We start from the raw sequence: 13,024 nt of genomic DNA on the forward strand, positions 1-13,024 counted from the left end.
ATCACCAGAAGGGGGAGCTGTTAAATTTAGATTCTAATTTTTGTTAACAATATGACCAGCACAATCTTATTAAATGGGAGAGAAAATATAATATGAAATATTAAAAATAAAATATGCCACATGAATATTTCATGTTCTGTTTTGAATCTGGTTTAAATGATATAGTTAAAAATGCATCCTCTCTGCTCACTTGTAGGATTGAATTATGACAAGAAACTTAGGCATAAATAGTTGAATAAGGGAGAATTAGAGATGGCTGAAATTTTTCTAACTGAACATTTTTCCTTCGGGAAATACCATTTTGTTGAAACCAAATATTTCAATGAGAATGGATCTATTTTGGTAGAATTTTGTTTAGAAAAAACACAGCACTTTAAGATGGAATTTTCCACTCCAACATTTTCCAAATGTGATACTTTGACATTTTTATGAGAAAAATTTCAAACATTTTAAAAGGTTTTTTTGGAAATTCAGACTGAATTCCAATTCAGTCTGTGATATTGACATTTTTCAGCATGTCTCAAACTAAAAATCTGGCTCCCAAGCACTCTTATTAGAAGGTATGTCTAAGAAAGAGCAGACAGTATTTATTCATTAATTGAAAGACAGCAGATACATATGATCAACACCCAATACATCAATCCTTTCTTTCCCCCATCAGTGACCTTGAATACAAACAAGGCATGCAGTTATTCCTGTTTTAGTTCTCATTGAAAACAGTAAATAACTGAAAAGAATTTATTCCAGGGAACAAAATGCTAAATCTGCTGTAGTTGGTTAAAATTAATTACTTGTCTACCAAAGAACTTTAAGACTTTTACTGTGAAATTCCACACGGGGGATGAATTCCTGCACCCACAAGGAGTTTCACCCAAATCAGTGGGATTCCTTGAATAAACAGAATCCATCCAAATGGATCATGATGATTTTGTCTTCTAGCAATGAGACACAGTTGCATAGCTCATCTTTGATCTAGACCTCTCCAGGGCTTGACAATCTCCAGATCTGGCATTACTGAAGAATTATTTTCTCTTTCTTTCCTTTGCTTTTCTTAATACATAATAAATAAGGTCTCAATTTGCTAGGCAATGAAAGGTCTGTGAAATATTACCAGGTGACTATACAGGTTAACACATCTTTAAAATATTTTTAATTAAATGCAAGTACTATAACTTGTGTGGAATGGCAATGTTAACGATGCACTTACCTAAATCTGTTAGAAGATAAGCGACTTTTTCATATACCTGAAATATAAATAAGAAATAACATAAACAAAAATATTTTTATCACTCAATATCATATCCATTAAATAATACACATAACATTAATGTTGAAAGGGTGCACAAGTATTAAACTGTCTAACCAAATAAAAATGAAAATAAATTTTATCCAGGAGAACCCCCATAATCTATTTCCATTTTAGCACTCACTTGGTGAATAGCTTTATAAGTCATAAAAAATTCATCTCCATAGTCTATCAAGAATTCAGTACATCTGTGTGAACACTTCTGATGTGCACTAAGGATGCAAATAAGCATTTGCTGCACCCAGTCTTACTTTAAGCTACCTATACTTAGACATGGTGCAAGTGTGTACATCAGTCTGCTGCTCTCAGTACTGGCATGTACAGGCATTCACCACTTACTGATCTTAGTAACTCAGGGTTGGGGAAGGGTGAGTGGGTCTGTGTGGGGTTTGGCTGGTCTGCATGAGGGAAAAAGAGGTTGGAGGGGCTAAACATAACCCAGTTGGGTAGGGGGAAGGGGATGGTGAGTGGGGTGAGATTAGTGCAGCCATAGAGCTGACCCAAGCAACTGGGTATTTCCAGCCTTGGGACTGCAGTGCAAACATGTTCAAATATCTGCAAGATTGGGTTAACCTTTTCCTATATTGGGTTAACCCCACTAGACCTGTGAAGCAGCTCGCTATTTGATCTGGATTTGGCTGATTCGGGGGACAGTGATTCTATTAGGTGATTTGAATCACTGTCCTGAACTGATTCAGCCAAATCTCTGAATCAAACAGGCCCCATCCCCCACCTGCTTTTCCAGCCCTGTCAATGGCTGCCCTGCCTGGCCCCAGTGTTCCAGCTCTTAAAAAAAAAAAATAGCCCCACACTCACCAGCTCCTGCCAGGTGAGGGGTGATCCCTGCTGCCCCCCACTGCCCCATGCTGCATGTGGGGAGTCTGCTACAAGCCCCCAGAAGCCCTGATGGCTGCTGCAGCAGCTGGTGAGTACGGGAATTTTTTTTTTGTTTTTGAAAGCGCCGGGACTTTTGGGCCCGGGCGGGGCAGCTATTGATGGGTCTGGGACAGCAGGCAGGGGATAGGGCTCATGGCAGGGCCCCATGAAGCACAGGGCAGTGTGGAGCAGTGATGATCATGCCTGACCCCGGACTGGCAGGAACTGGTGAGTGCAGGGCTTTTATTTTTTTTTAAAGAGCTGGGATGCTGGGGTTGGGCGAGGCAGCCATTGATGGGGATGGGAGAATGGGTAAGGGTTGGGGGCACTCAGGGGGGCTGGGGGAGCAGACAGGGGATGGGGCCTTGCGGGGTCCCCCCATGGTCCTCTCCTCCCTCCAGTGGCCCTCCCTCCCCTCCCCCCTACTTACCAGCATGGAGTCTGAGTCCAGCTCCCTGTAGTGGTGAGCAGGGACTGCCCAAATCTCTCCAAATTTTTTAAAAATCAATTCGGAGAGCTTCAAATCAATTCGGGCCTTTTTATTTGTCTTATTTGTTTTAATTTGGATTCAGAGATTCGGCTACTGAATAGGGCCGAATCTCCTCCAAATCAAATCATCACCCAAAGCTTTGCACATCCTTAAACGCCACATCGATCTAAGTTAGTACACCTACTCAGGCAAACTAGCTTATATCAGGCACACTATTTTTTGCCTGATTTAACCCCTCTGAATGCCTGCACAATTGGGTATTTACATTCACCTAACCCTGGTTAGGCCAATTGAATGTAACGGCTGGATGTACACTAAAGCTGTATTTTAACAGAGAAGTGGTTAAAGTGAAACTATGTACCAGAATGTCCCAAGGATCTTAAAATATTCAAAACTAACATTACTGAGCTATCGATTAGAAACAAGAGAATCTAGATGTCATCAAGAGCCCTTGAAATTTGTAGCAGGTTTCAGAATTCTTAGCGTGGAAGAAAATAATTTTATTCCATTTAGAATGCAGAAAGTCACAGAAGAAAGCATAGAGTGTTTTGTGAAATGTCTGGAATTTCCGGGAAACCACTATTATTAAGTCCCCCAATGGGCACATACGTATTCTTCACACCTCCCTATTGGCTGACAGTGGTGCTGCTCTTTCAAACTGGATGTTAGTGGATTTTACCAATGGAAAAATGGTTCTCTGGCCATGACGACTATGAGTGGTGCTGTTACACATTAGTAGCAAGGAATTATACACAGTTAAAAAAAAATTAGGACAGCCACACTGCTAAAGAATAAAACGTGTTTTAAATCTACTTCTGAATATTACCGTAAGAAAAATAAAAACAAGATACAGCTAATTTCCAGCTAAAAGAATGGAGTGCATTTTAAAGAAAGAGTTCTTAGAAATCAGCTATTTGGAATGAACCTGTTTTGCTGGTGTCAAATGCTGAAATATGCCAAGAAAATACATTCTTAAAAGATAGTTTTAAAACTTACAACATTAAGTGACATGATGATCATAAAATTGATACAGACTCCAGTGCCAGATGTTGCAAATTGCCAGTACTTTTTGATGAAATGCCACTGGAAAGATGCAAACTGTTCCATAGCTACCAGTCGATACACCACAACTGCGAACACTGCAGTGAGTACCAAAGAAATCTGCAGTGAGATAAAGGTACATCTACTTAGAATGAAAACAAAAACAAACTCCCAAAATTTACATTTTAATCAACTCCCAAAGAAAACTGACTGATTAGTGAACACTTTTAAAAAATCCAGTTTGTTTCAGGGAGCAGTTATATGTGAGAACTGGAATTCTGAACTGCTGAAATAATGTGCTGCACAGAACCTTCCCCCCCACCCCCCCAAAAAACCCCCCACCAACACAAAAAACCCAGGAACAAGCACTGAATTTGATCTTATTTCACTTATTATGCAACTGTGGCTATTAATTCTAGCGGAAGTGCACATGATTTACATTGGGATGATACCAGAATAAGGCCTAGAATGACTTTCCAATATTATTAGATGCTACCATGAAGAATATTCCTGAGACAGACACCATCAGTCGACTAAGTTTATCAGGGAATGGTTGGAAAGGTTCTGGTTTTCCTGTGATGGGATTTACTCGCTCCACTTCGGAATATTTTGCTTCAAACTGTGGGCGCAGCTCTTCCTGCAATGACATATATTTGTTTCAGTTTATGTAGGAAAGCATCAGATGATTAGAAGGATTATGGTACATAATATTAACAATTTGCATTTCCATAACTCCTGTCTGCCCAAAATGCTTCATACCAAGTGTGAAACAATAACTGTCATCAAAGCTGTCCCTTGGAGACCTAAGTTATTAAATTGATCAACAGAACAGGAACTGAACTAATAGCAGTAGGACAAATTTTCCCCATAGCCACCTACCAAGGTGCTATAGAGATTGTAGGTCACCCTGTTGAGTTAATCACAGGTTTCGTTGCTGAGATGGTCAGAGAATTTTAAATTGGCACCATTTGCAGTGGGCTTTTTTGAGATCCATAATCTCTTCATAAACAGCCAACAACTCATTTTCAATAGACTGCTGAAGAATGAGGAAATGATGATGACTAGGTCTCTACTGATTTGGAACAAACTTGAGTCACTAAACTAAAGAAAATGGCTTAAAATTATACTTCACTCTTCAGTTGTGATTTCAGGAGCAAACTTTCTGAACTGTGCGTATGGGTGAAGCCATATGGCACTTGGTAGTGTTGGTGACAGGACTGTTGCAGAAAGTTCTGGCCCTTTAAGATTGGCTGAAGGCCTAGGCCAGTGGTTCTTAACATTTTTAGACTTGAGGCACCACTCATGAGACTTGAGGAACCCCTCAGACAATACCAGTTTTCATTCCTTTTTTGACTACAGAACAATAATAGAGCAATTCTTCCATTACAAAGGATGCAGAAAGACCACAGGTGATCAGAATGTTTGTGACACTATGGATATCTATTTGAAACATCTGGGTTTATCTTGTGAATCCTGCTTGCACACCTAACAGTGCCAACATTGTGTGGAATCTTGCAATGTCCTTGAAAGGATCTCAAGGCACCCTGTTGAGAATCGCTGGTCTAGGCTCTGGCCCTGTTGCAGAAAGGCTTGTTTTGGTTTCAACCTGATTCTGATTCATTGAAGTTGAAGGCTGAGTAGGAACATAGGAAAGAAAAGGGGATGCTTGAGTAGGGCTAGAATACTGAAACACCCTGTTGCTCTGTCTCCAAAGCCAAAGCACTTATAGGATCTTTCCAGAGGGACATAATGTCCAGTCTATAAGCTCAAAAAGCCTTGGCTTCAGGTTGGATTGGAAATGAAGCCACACGTGTAGCATGAATCCCTTTAAGAAAGGAAGTTTGCTCTGTGGCGGAAGCTTATGGCTATATCTCATCATACACTGCTAAATTTGAACAATTATTTATTTTTTTAGTCACATATCATGTAAAAGGAGCATTGGACAAAGCATTGTCCACTGCAAAACAAACAAAAAAAAGGTTTGTCCAGAAGAGACCTTTATTTGGATTTATCTGTATCACCATTTGCAGAATGCATTATTGACTTATACCATTGGTGCTTTATACCAGATTTAGTATAAAGCACTACTGTTTAATTTTATACTGAAAGCATGCTGATGACAAAATTGGGATTACAAGATCACCATTTAGAAGACTTATTTGCCATACCTCTTCATCTTCCCAGTCTATGAGGTCCCAGTCATAAGTTAGCACAGCTCTTCTTCTCTTCCAAAACTCTAGAAAGACGGTAGCTGTGGAAACCATTAGATATATTTTAATTACGTTAAAGAATGTGGAAACCATTAGCTATATTGTAATTATGTAAAAGAATAAAATCAGTAAATTAAAAAAAAATGGGACATCATGATCACTTTTATCGTTCTAGTTGGTCACATACGGACCATAACTAGCTGCAGAGGGAATACATTGATATTAGAGTAGAACAACATTTAGCTGACTAAAAAACATATTTTTTGCCATCTATTACATCTGAACAGAAAAAAAAAATACTACCTGACTTCAAGTGACACAAGCACTACATTCAGTCCATTATTTTGATAAGAATTGTAATGAAAAAATAAGTGTTAAAATTGGTCTAAAAGAATATGTACACTCATATACAGAGATGTTGGTTACCATGAACATTTATCAGTGGAGAAACAATATCTCTTCTCATTTAAATATGTCTGAATCAGGAGTAACTCTCTTTTCCTTGGTACCCCAGCTTCAGTGATTTAAACTGATTGATTACACAATTTCTTCTGATTTATGCTGGTCTCTGAGTAGAAAATCATCCTATCATGCACTTAGTGAATGAGGATTTGCATATAAAATTAAGTTGAGGTTTCAGCTGGATACATCCAAACACTGCAGAATGCAATAGTGACCATGAGATACTGACTCTGTCCACTACTAGATAATTTCTTATTTCAATAAAGATGACAGACTGAATTAAGATATAATAAATAGGAAAAGGAGTGGAAATTTAAGGAGCAGGTGTCTATGTTCTACCTGTGAGGCCCTATTTGGCTGCAGGAAACTAACTCTGCAGTAGGTTAGTACTTGTAAATGCAAGTACTGCACTATGGCGGCATTCTTTAGTGCGCAGCAATGCATGTGTAGACACTGATGGGGCTGGTTGTGGCACAAAAATGCTTCAGTGTCAGGGTTGCCTGCCAGCTAGCTCTGCACTGGAGCCCCATGATGCCCCAGCCAAACCATTCACAGCACACTGAGCTGGGTTGAAGCAACCCTGGCCTGGTAGGCCTCCCCCTCCAGACCCTGTGCCAACTGAAGCTGCTCCAACCTGGCTCAATACGCTACATAAAAGTAGTGCCCGAGAGCAATAAACTCTGGTGTGATATGCTATGGAATTTATTGCATTGCATTAATTTCATGGGTAGACCACTCACAGTGTATTATTTTTAAATACACTACTTCTTTGGTATTGCTTATATGAAACTTATTCTTTATTTTGCCCCCATAGAAAATACACCAAATCAGCTTTCATACCATACTGTCAGGTGTTGCCCTAAATCCCATAAAATACACACACACAAATCCTCTCACTCAAGCATGTTTCAGCTTTCTACTCAAATTGATTGTGCTTAATAAGGGGTATAGGTGCTATTAACATAATCACTACATATGGATGCAAGCTAAATCACTATAGCATGGATGCAAGCTAAACTATAGAAGGGGAGAGCAAGAGCCAGTGCCATTCCATGCACTAGGGAATATAAGACCAGATTTCTCCATTTTTTTTACAGGAAATACAGGGTAAATATGATGTCCTCTGTAAGCATATTGCAGCATTTCCTCATTTCCTAAAGTTGCCTGGCAGATATCCCCAGAATTCCCCCTCCTAGAATTCCCATGATGCATTGTGCCAGCATATGGTTATTTCTAAATGTCATTAACACACCCATACTTACCCTGGGTAAGTTTACAAGTGTTTTCAAACTAATAATATGAATGCTCCTAGTGGCTTGAATGGCCTAATTTTCAGAAGTAGAATTACAAGTAGTTAAAAATCTCATTAAATCTATTTAATTCTGAAAGACAGAAGTTAGTGGGGATTTTGCCATTGACATTAATGGCAGCAGGAGCAGATTCTGAATTAGAAGAAAAAGAGAGGAAATGTGACTGAATTGGAAGACCCCAGCTCTTTGGGGGAAGGTAAGATTTTAGTCAGAATGGTTACCATTTCCCTAAAATAAAATAAGAACCACCAAGGTTAGGTAGAGGCACTAGATTAGACTGGCATTGGAAAAGAAGTGTATGTTAGTTAATAAGTAATGGGAGTACTGAATTAGGAACCAAGAATTTAGGACTGCTAATGTAACTTTCACTGGGTGCATCGACACAAGACACTTTACTGCACACCTGGCTAATTAGCTCTGCCATAAAGAGTCACTGTCTACAAGTGTGGCTCTATTAGGCCACAGTAAACTAATTAACTCCACTATAGGATAGCATTTCCTGACACAAGTACTGTCCCACAGTGGAATTGTTATGTGTGGTAAAATGTACATGTAGACAGTGATGGGGTGGCCTGGGGCACGAAGATGCTACAGTGTGGGTGCTGCCTGCTAGCTAGCCCTAAACTATAGCAGCCTCATGTCCCAGCCAGCCCCACTGCAGCATGCTGAGTCAGACTGGAGCAGCCCCAGCTGGCAGGCTGATCCCCAAGGCCCTCTGGCAGCTGGGTCTGCTCTGCCCTGGCTCACTGTGCTGCAGTCTAAGGTGCATGTGCAAACACTGAATCCAGGAGCAATAAACTCCAGCACAGTTTATTTCTATATGCTAATTGCACATATAGATGTACCCATTGGGACTTTCACAAGAAAGCTAACTACTTTGGGATTTCTAGCCTAAGTATGCTGATTCAAGATTTTTGGACAGCTTGAAGAACAATTAGTGAGGCAACATTTTAGGGTGCAGACAAACATACCTTTTACCATATCAAAAAGGGTATGAGGTACTACCACAAAAACTGGGAGCACACAAACTTATGCCTGTATCATGCTATAGCAACACGCATTAGCTATATCACCCTAACTTTGCTCTGAATTAAACAGGGTCAAAGGTAGATAGTTTGACCACATTTGTATAGCTACAGGTTCACATAAATACAACATCTGCATTGTAGCAGTTTATATTGGTATACTTTGATATTGATAAAATTATTACATTTGTCTATATTCTTAGGTTTTGTCTCGTTTTTCATCTCCATGGGCATCTGTACACACCACAGGGTTTAATCCTCATTAAATTAAATAGGTTTATAAAATTTAAACTTGTTTATTTTGGGACGACACATCAGTGTTTCCATGTACTACATTTTCAAACGGATTAAGCATTGGAGTGTCGCACCAATGTTTGTACACACTTGGTTTTTGAATGAATTAAGCCCAGTCCCCAGCCACAGGGGAACAAGATAGTCCAGCACTGCACCCCTGGCCCAGAGCCCCACAACCCATGCTGTGCCACGCAGCTGTGGAAGCATGGAGCTGGCAAACGCCACAAGAAAGAAGGAAAAAGGCGGAAGCAATTTGAAAGCAGAAGCCATTCAAAGGGGTGGATGATCTACAAAAAAGTCGCATTACCATCTGGTAGACAAAGAGTCTCATTACACATCTTTGAGTGCCTTTGTGTTTGCATACAATGAATCCATGAACGTGACACTAATTTGCAGTGAGCCAAACTAAACTATGCCCAAGGAGTTTTACTTTAATGCACCAGAAAGGCTTTTAAAGCATCTGGAAAACCCACTTGTGCAAACAGTCATGCTGTTGCAGCTCAAGAAAGGGCAAAAATTATGGTATGTACAAAGGCCCCACCTTACTAAAAAAATAGTACTTCTTACATACCTTTTTCTAGTTTATCTTGTGGCCCTAAAGTACATCTGAATTTCACATCCAAGAACTTAGTGCACTGTCATCTTTATGTATTACATATCATTTTGGCATAGACCACCTATTACTCATTCTGGGCCATGTGGATGGCTTTATGTCTCTCTCAGTGATCCTGCTGATAATGCATCTAATGAGTCTCATACAATGCTTAATCATTCACAAGAAGAATGGGAGGGTTGCTGAGGGTGTTTGAACAGGGAAGATTGATTTAGTAGAAAGGTTAGCAATTCTGTTTTTATGTAAGCTTATATGTAGTGAAAGGTTGTTGCTGCGGTAGGGAAAAAATGGAGAATGACTCATCTTGAATGATGTGTATTGAACTGGGACACTGGAAAATGGGTAAGAGAGGAAAAAAAAGATTTTGCTATTAGTAGCTCTGGTTTTATACAGGTATAACTAGAGTGCAGTGCCTTTTAATGAATAATATTTTAAAAAAGAATTAGGTGAGCTACAAGCTATGCCCACAGATGTTCAATGGAATTTGGGCTCTTGAGCCAGTTGGGATTTTTGGAAAATTCCAGTCAGCGACTTATTTAGATTACTCCATGAATATCAGGCAATACCCCCAGGTGGTAAAGACAACCTATTTAAAAAACAACAAAGCAAGTTGGTTGTTACTGTGTATTACTACCCCACTCTCTTTGAAAAGAAGTAAGAATTCTATACTAATGAGCCCCATATATGACCAATTCAAAGCTGTGCTGTATTTATAATTTCCTTTTAGAGCCTCAGTTTATTGATAACCACAGACTCCAATAAAACAAAGCAGCTCTTGGGGGTTGAGTCTGCTGCCCTTCCTGTCACAGATGACAACTTCACACTACATAATTCTACTGATTTCACCTCAGTCTAGGAACAGGTGCCTGATCTGGCCCTTGATTTCTAATAAACTTCTAATAGCAGTTCTTCTGCTGTTCAACTATACCAACCAATTCCTGTTTGTGAGAATGAGAAAGATGCCCTCCTTTTGGACCATGTCCTCATGCAGTATCCTAATCCCAGAACAGCCTCTCTTCTGATGCTGTCCAAAAGGTACTGCTAGGTGCCTGGAGGATTCAGACTGTAGTTTGAGAATTAGCATACTAATCACTCAAGAATTGCATGCTTTTATGACTGAGTACAATATTATTTTTCCCCTATATATTTAATATATTCTATTCACCTGATACCTTGATGGCCTACTCTATAGCTAAACAGTTGGTTAACAATCAGTTGAGAGAACTAGTGTAGTAAGTGTAGCAGCTGAGAGTTGTATCTGCCTGGTAAAGGTGCTTGCTGAGTGCCTGTGACGGTTGGACCAGGTGTTTCTTGTTGTTTGTTCATGTATTGTAAAATGTATGTTATAATGAAAAGTTTAGTTAAAGGTTTAAAAAAACTAGGTTAAGGCCTTGTAAGCAGTGGTGCAGCTAAAATTGACCTTATAAGGAAAACACAGAGACTTATACTGCTATTGGTTAGTCAAATAAGGAAAGTTCTTAGTGTAAGATTGTGAGTGGCTGTGAGCCAACAGTGTAGCTCAGAAAGCTATATATTTGCTAGCACATCTGAGAATCAGCAGAAGGAAGATGCAACATCATAAAGAAAGCTACCATTTTGAAGATTAGCTGTTGACCTGGGTTCGGTAGGCTGGCGGATCTCTAGAAGCCCGAGGACCGAAAACCAGGGTCCTTCCTGGTACCCCTGCTCCCTCCCCCCCCCCCCCCCCCCGACAGCCCAGATTGGAGACGCCTGACTTCACTGAACTTTGAGAGACTTGTTGTACACCAGGCATCGGAGGGGACTGCCAATAAGTCGCAGATGTGAAATATTGTTGTCTGTTGTTGTTGTCTTGTTATACTATACGTAGTTGTGTGTTTAATAAATCAATAAACCTTTCCTACCTTTGTACTTCCAACCACTCTTTCAATCCCAAACCTTCTTGCTAGCAGCTAAGACAGTAAGTAGGCTAATTTTATCTTTTGCAAAACACCATTGTAGTCACTGAAGGGCTTTGTGTCTCTTCTCTGCATGCTCATAACTCAAGAATGTTAATTCTTTAGCAGCAGAATCTCTAAATGGAACTGTTCATGAAAAAATAAAAAATAAATCCTAGATCCACAAACAATTAAAGTCAATTTTGCTGTAGGGGAGCTGTAGTATATATATAATTTACTTCTTAGTGAAATAATAGTTTTATGTCCTAGGATTACTTACAACATACTCTAAAGGAGCTAGAAATATTTCCTGATAGCTATAATAAATGGTTAAATTGTGATCATGCCTTAATAGATCTACAACTGGTTTCCTCCCTCCCACTCTCCTTCTCCCTCCAGCAGCATTCCACTGGTGCTGCTTTAGCAGTGGTAACAATGGTGAAAGTACCAGCATTGACTGGCTGCTCATGATTCAAGGCAGCATTTTTCAACCTGTGAGTCATAAGAATATATGAAAGGGTCACAAGCAAACTTAAAAAATGGATTTTCCTTTAAAAGAGAAAAATGTGGGAAACCATGGCTTTCTGCTTGCAGGCTGGCAAAGTGCCAGACTGCCAGGGCCTGCTTGGGGCCTCTCTGCCCCACACACTGGGGGTCTGGGTGCTGGGGGCAGTGGGTCAGGAGTGAGGGGCACTAGGCCGGGGCTGGCCATTGATGTTTACAAATGGGTCCAGTACAAAAAAGGTTGAGAACCACTGATTTAAGCCATCTACTTCTGATCAGAGGAGGTCTAGATGACATGGTGTTTAAAACAGTGGCTATATGCTAGAGATTTGTCTACATTATCTATTTTAGAGCTCCCAACATTGCTACTACTTGTAGCGGTTGCAATGACAGGAAATGTTAAAAAAATAATATACTGATCCTGTAGTAAAACCTGTTTAAGCAGACCGTACAGCAGAGAGGAGAGTGTTGCCTAACGGAGGGATTCTAAACCAGGGCACCAAAAGATGTAAGGAGATAAGTGAGGTGTGAAGAGATAAGCTAATAAGCATAGGCTAAGAGGCAGAGTTTCACGCCCACTGCCTGGACCCTTTGCAAGGTAAGTATTGTGATATATAAATTAGTTTTTGAAACTGGGTGTCACTCAGTTCAGAAAACCTATGGAGGGCTGCCTTGAGTCCGATGAGGGGAGCCTGAAATCCCAAAACATTTAGAACCAATGGCCTAATGCATGTTTCCATAATGCAGAGTCTATCTGTAAGGGTGTGTGCAGATGTGACATTTAGATGGACCTAACTAGGGTTAGGTTGATCTGAATGCCCAACTGGGGAGACATTTGGGGAGGTTCAATCAGGCCAAAAATGGTAGGCTTGATACAAATTATTTCAACTGAGGAAGGTGAACTAACTTAGATTAGAAATGGGTTAGCTGGATGTAGTGAATGTCTGCACATGTTTGGAATGCAGTTGCTTTCCCCA

General features: G+C 40.0%; 1 protein-coding gene across 2 annotated transcripts in view; it reads right to left on the bottom strand.

The window, feature by feature from the left end:
• Nucleotides 1-13,024, bottom strand: part of ANO3 (anoctamin 3) — a 488,615-nt gene that overhangs the window by 21,579 nt on the left and 454,012 nt on the right. For both annotated transcript variants that reach the window (XM_019477060.2, XM_014602446.3), the window contains 4 exons: nt 5,882-5,964; nt 4,210-4,350; nt 3,669-3,833; nt 1,208-1,244 (listed from right to left, as the gene is read on the bottom strand). In XM_019477060.2, the coding sequence (XP_019332605.1) occupies nt 1,208-1,244; nt 3,669-3,833; nt 4,210-4,350; nt 5,882-5,964 (426 nt within the window). The remainder of the gene's footprint in view (nt 1-1,207; nt 1,245-3,668; nt 3,834-4,209; nt 4,351-5,881; nt 5,965-13,024) is intronic.

The sequence above is a fragment of the Alligator mississippiensis genome, chromosome 2, assembly GCF_030867095.1.
Source record: "Alligator mississippiensis isolate rAllMis1 chromosome 2, rAllMis1, whole genome shotgun sequence".
NCBI classification, from domain to species: Eukaryota; Metazoa; Chordata; order Crocodylia; family Alligatoridae; genus Alligator; species Alligator mississippiensis.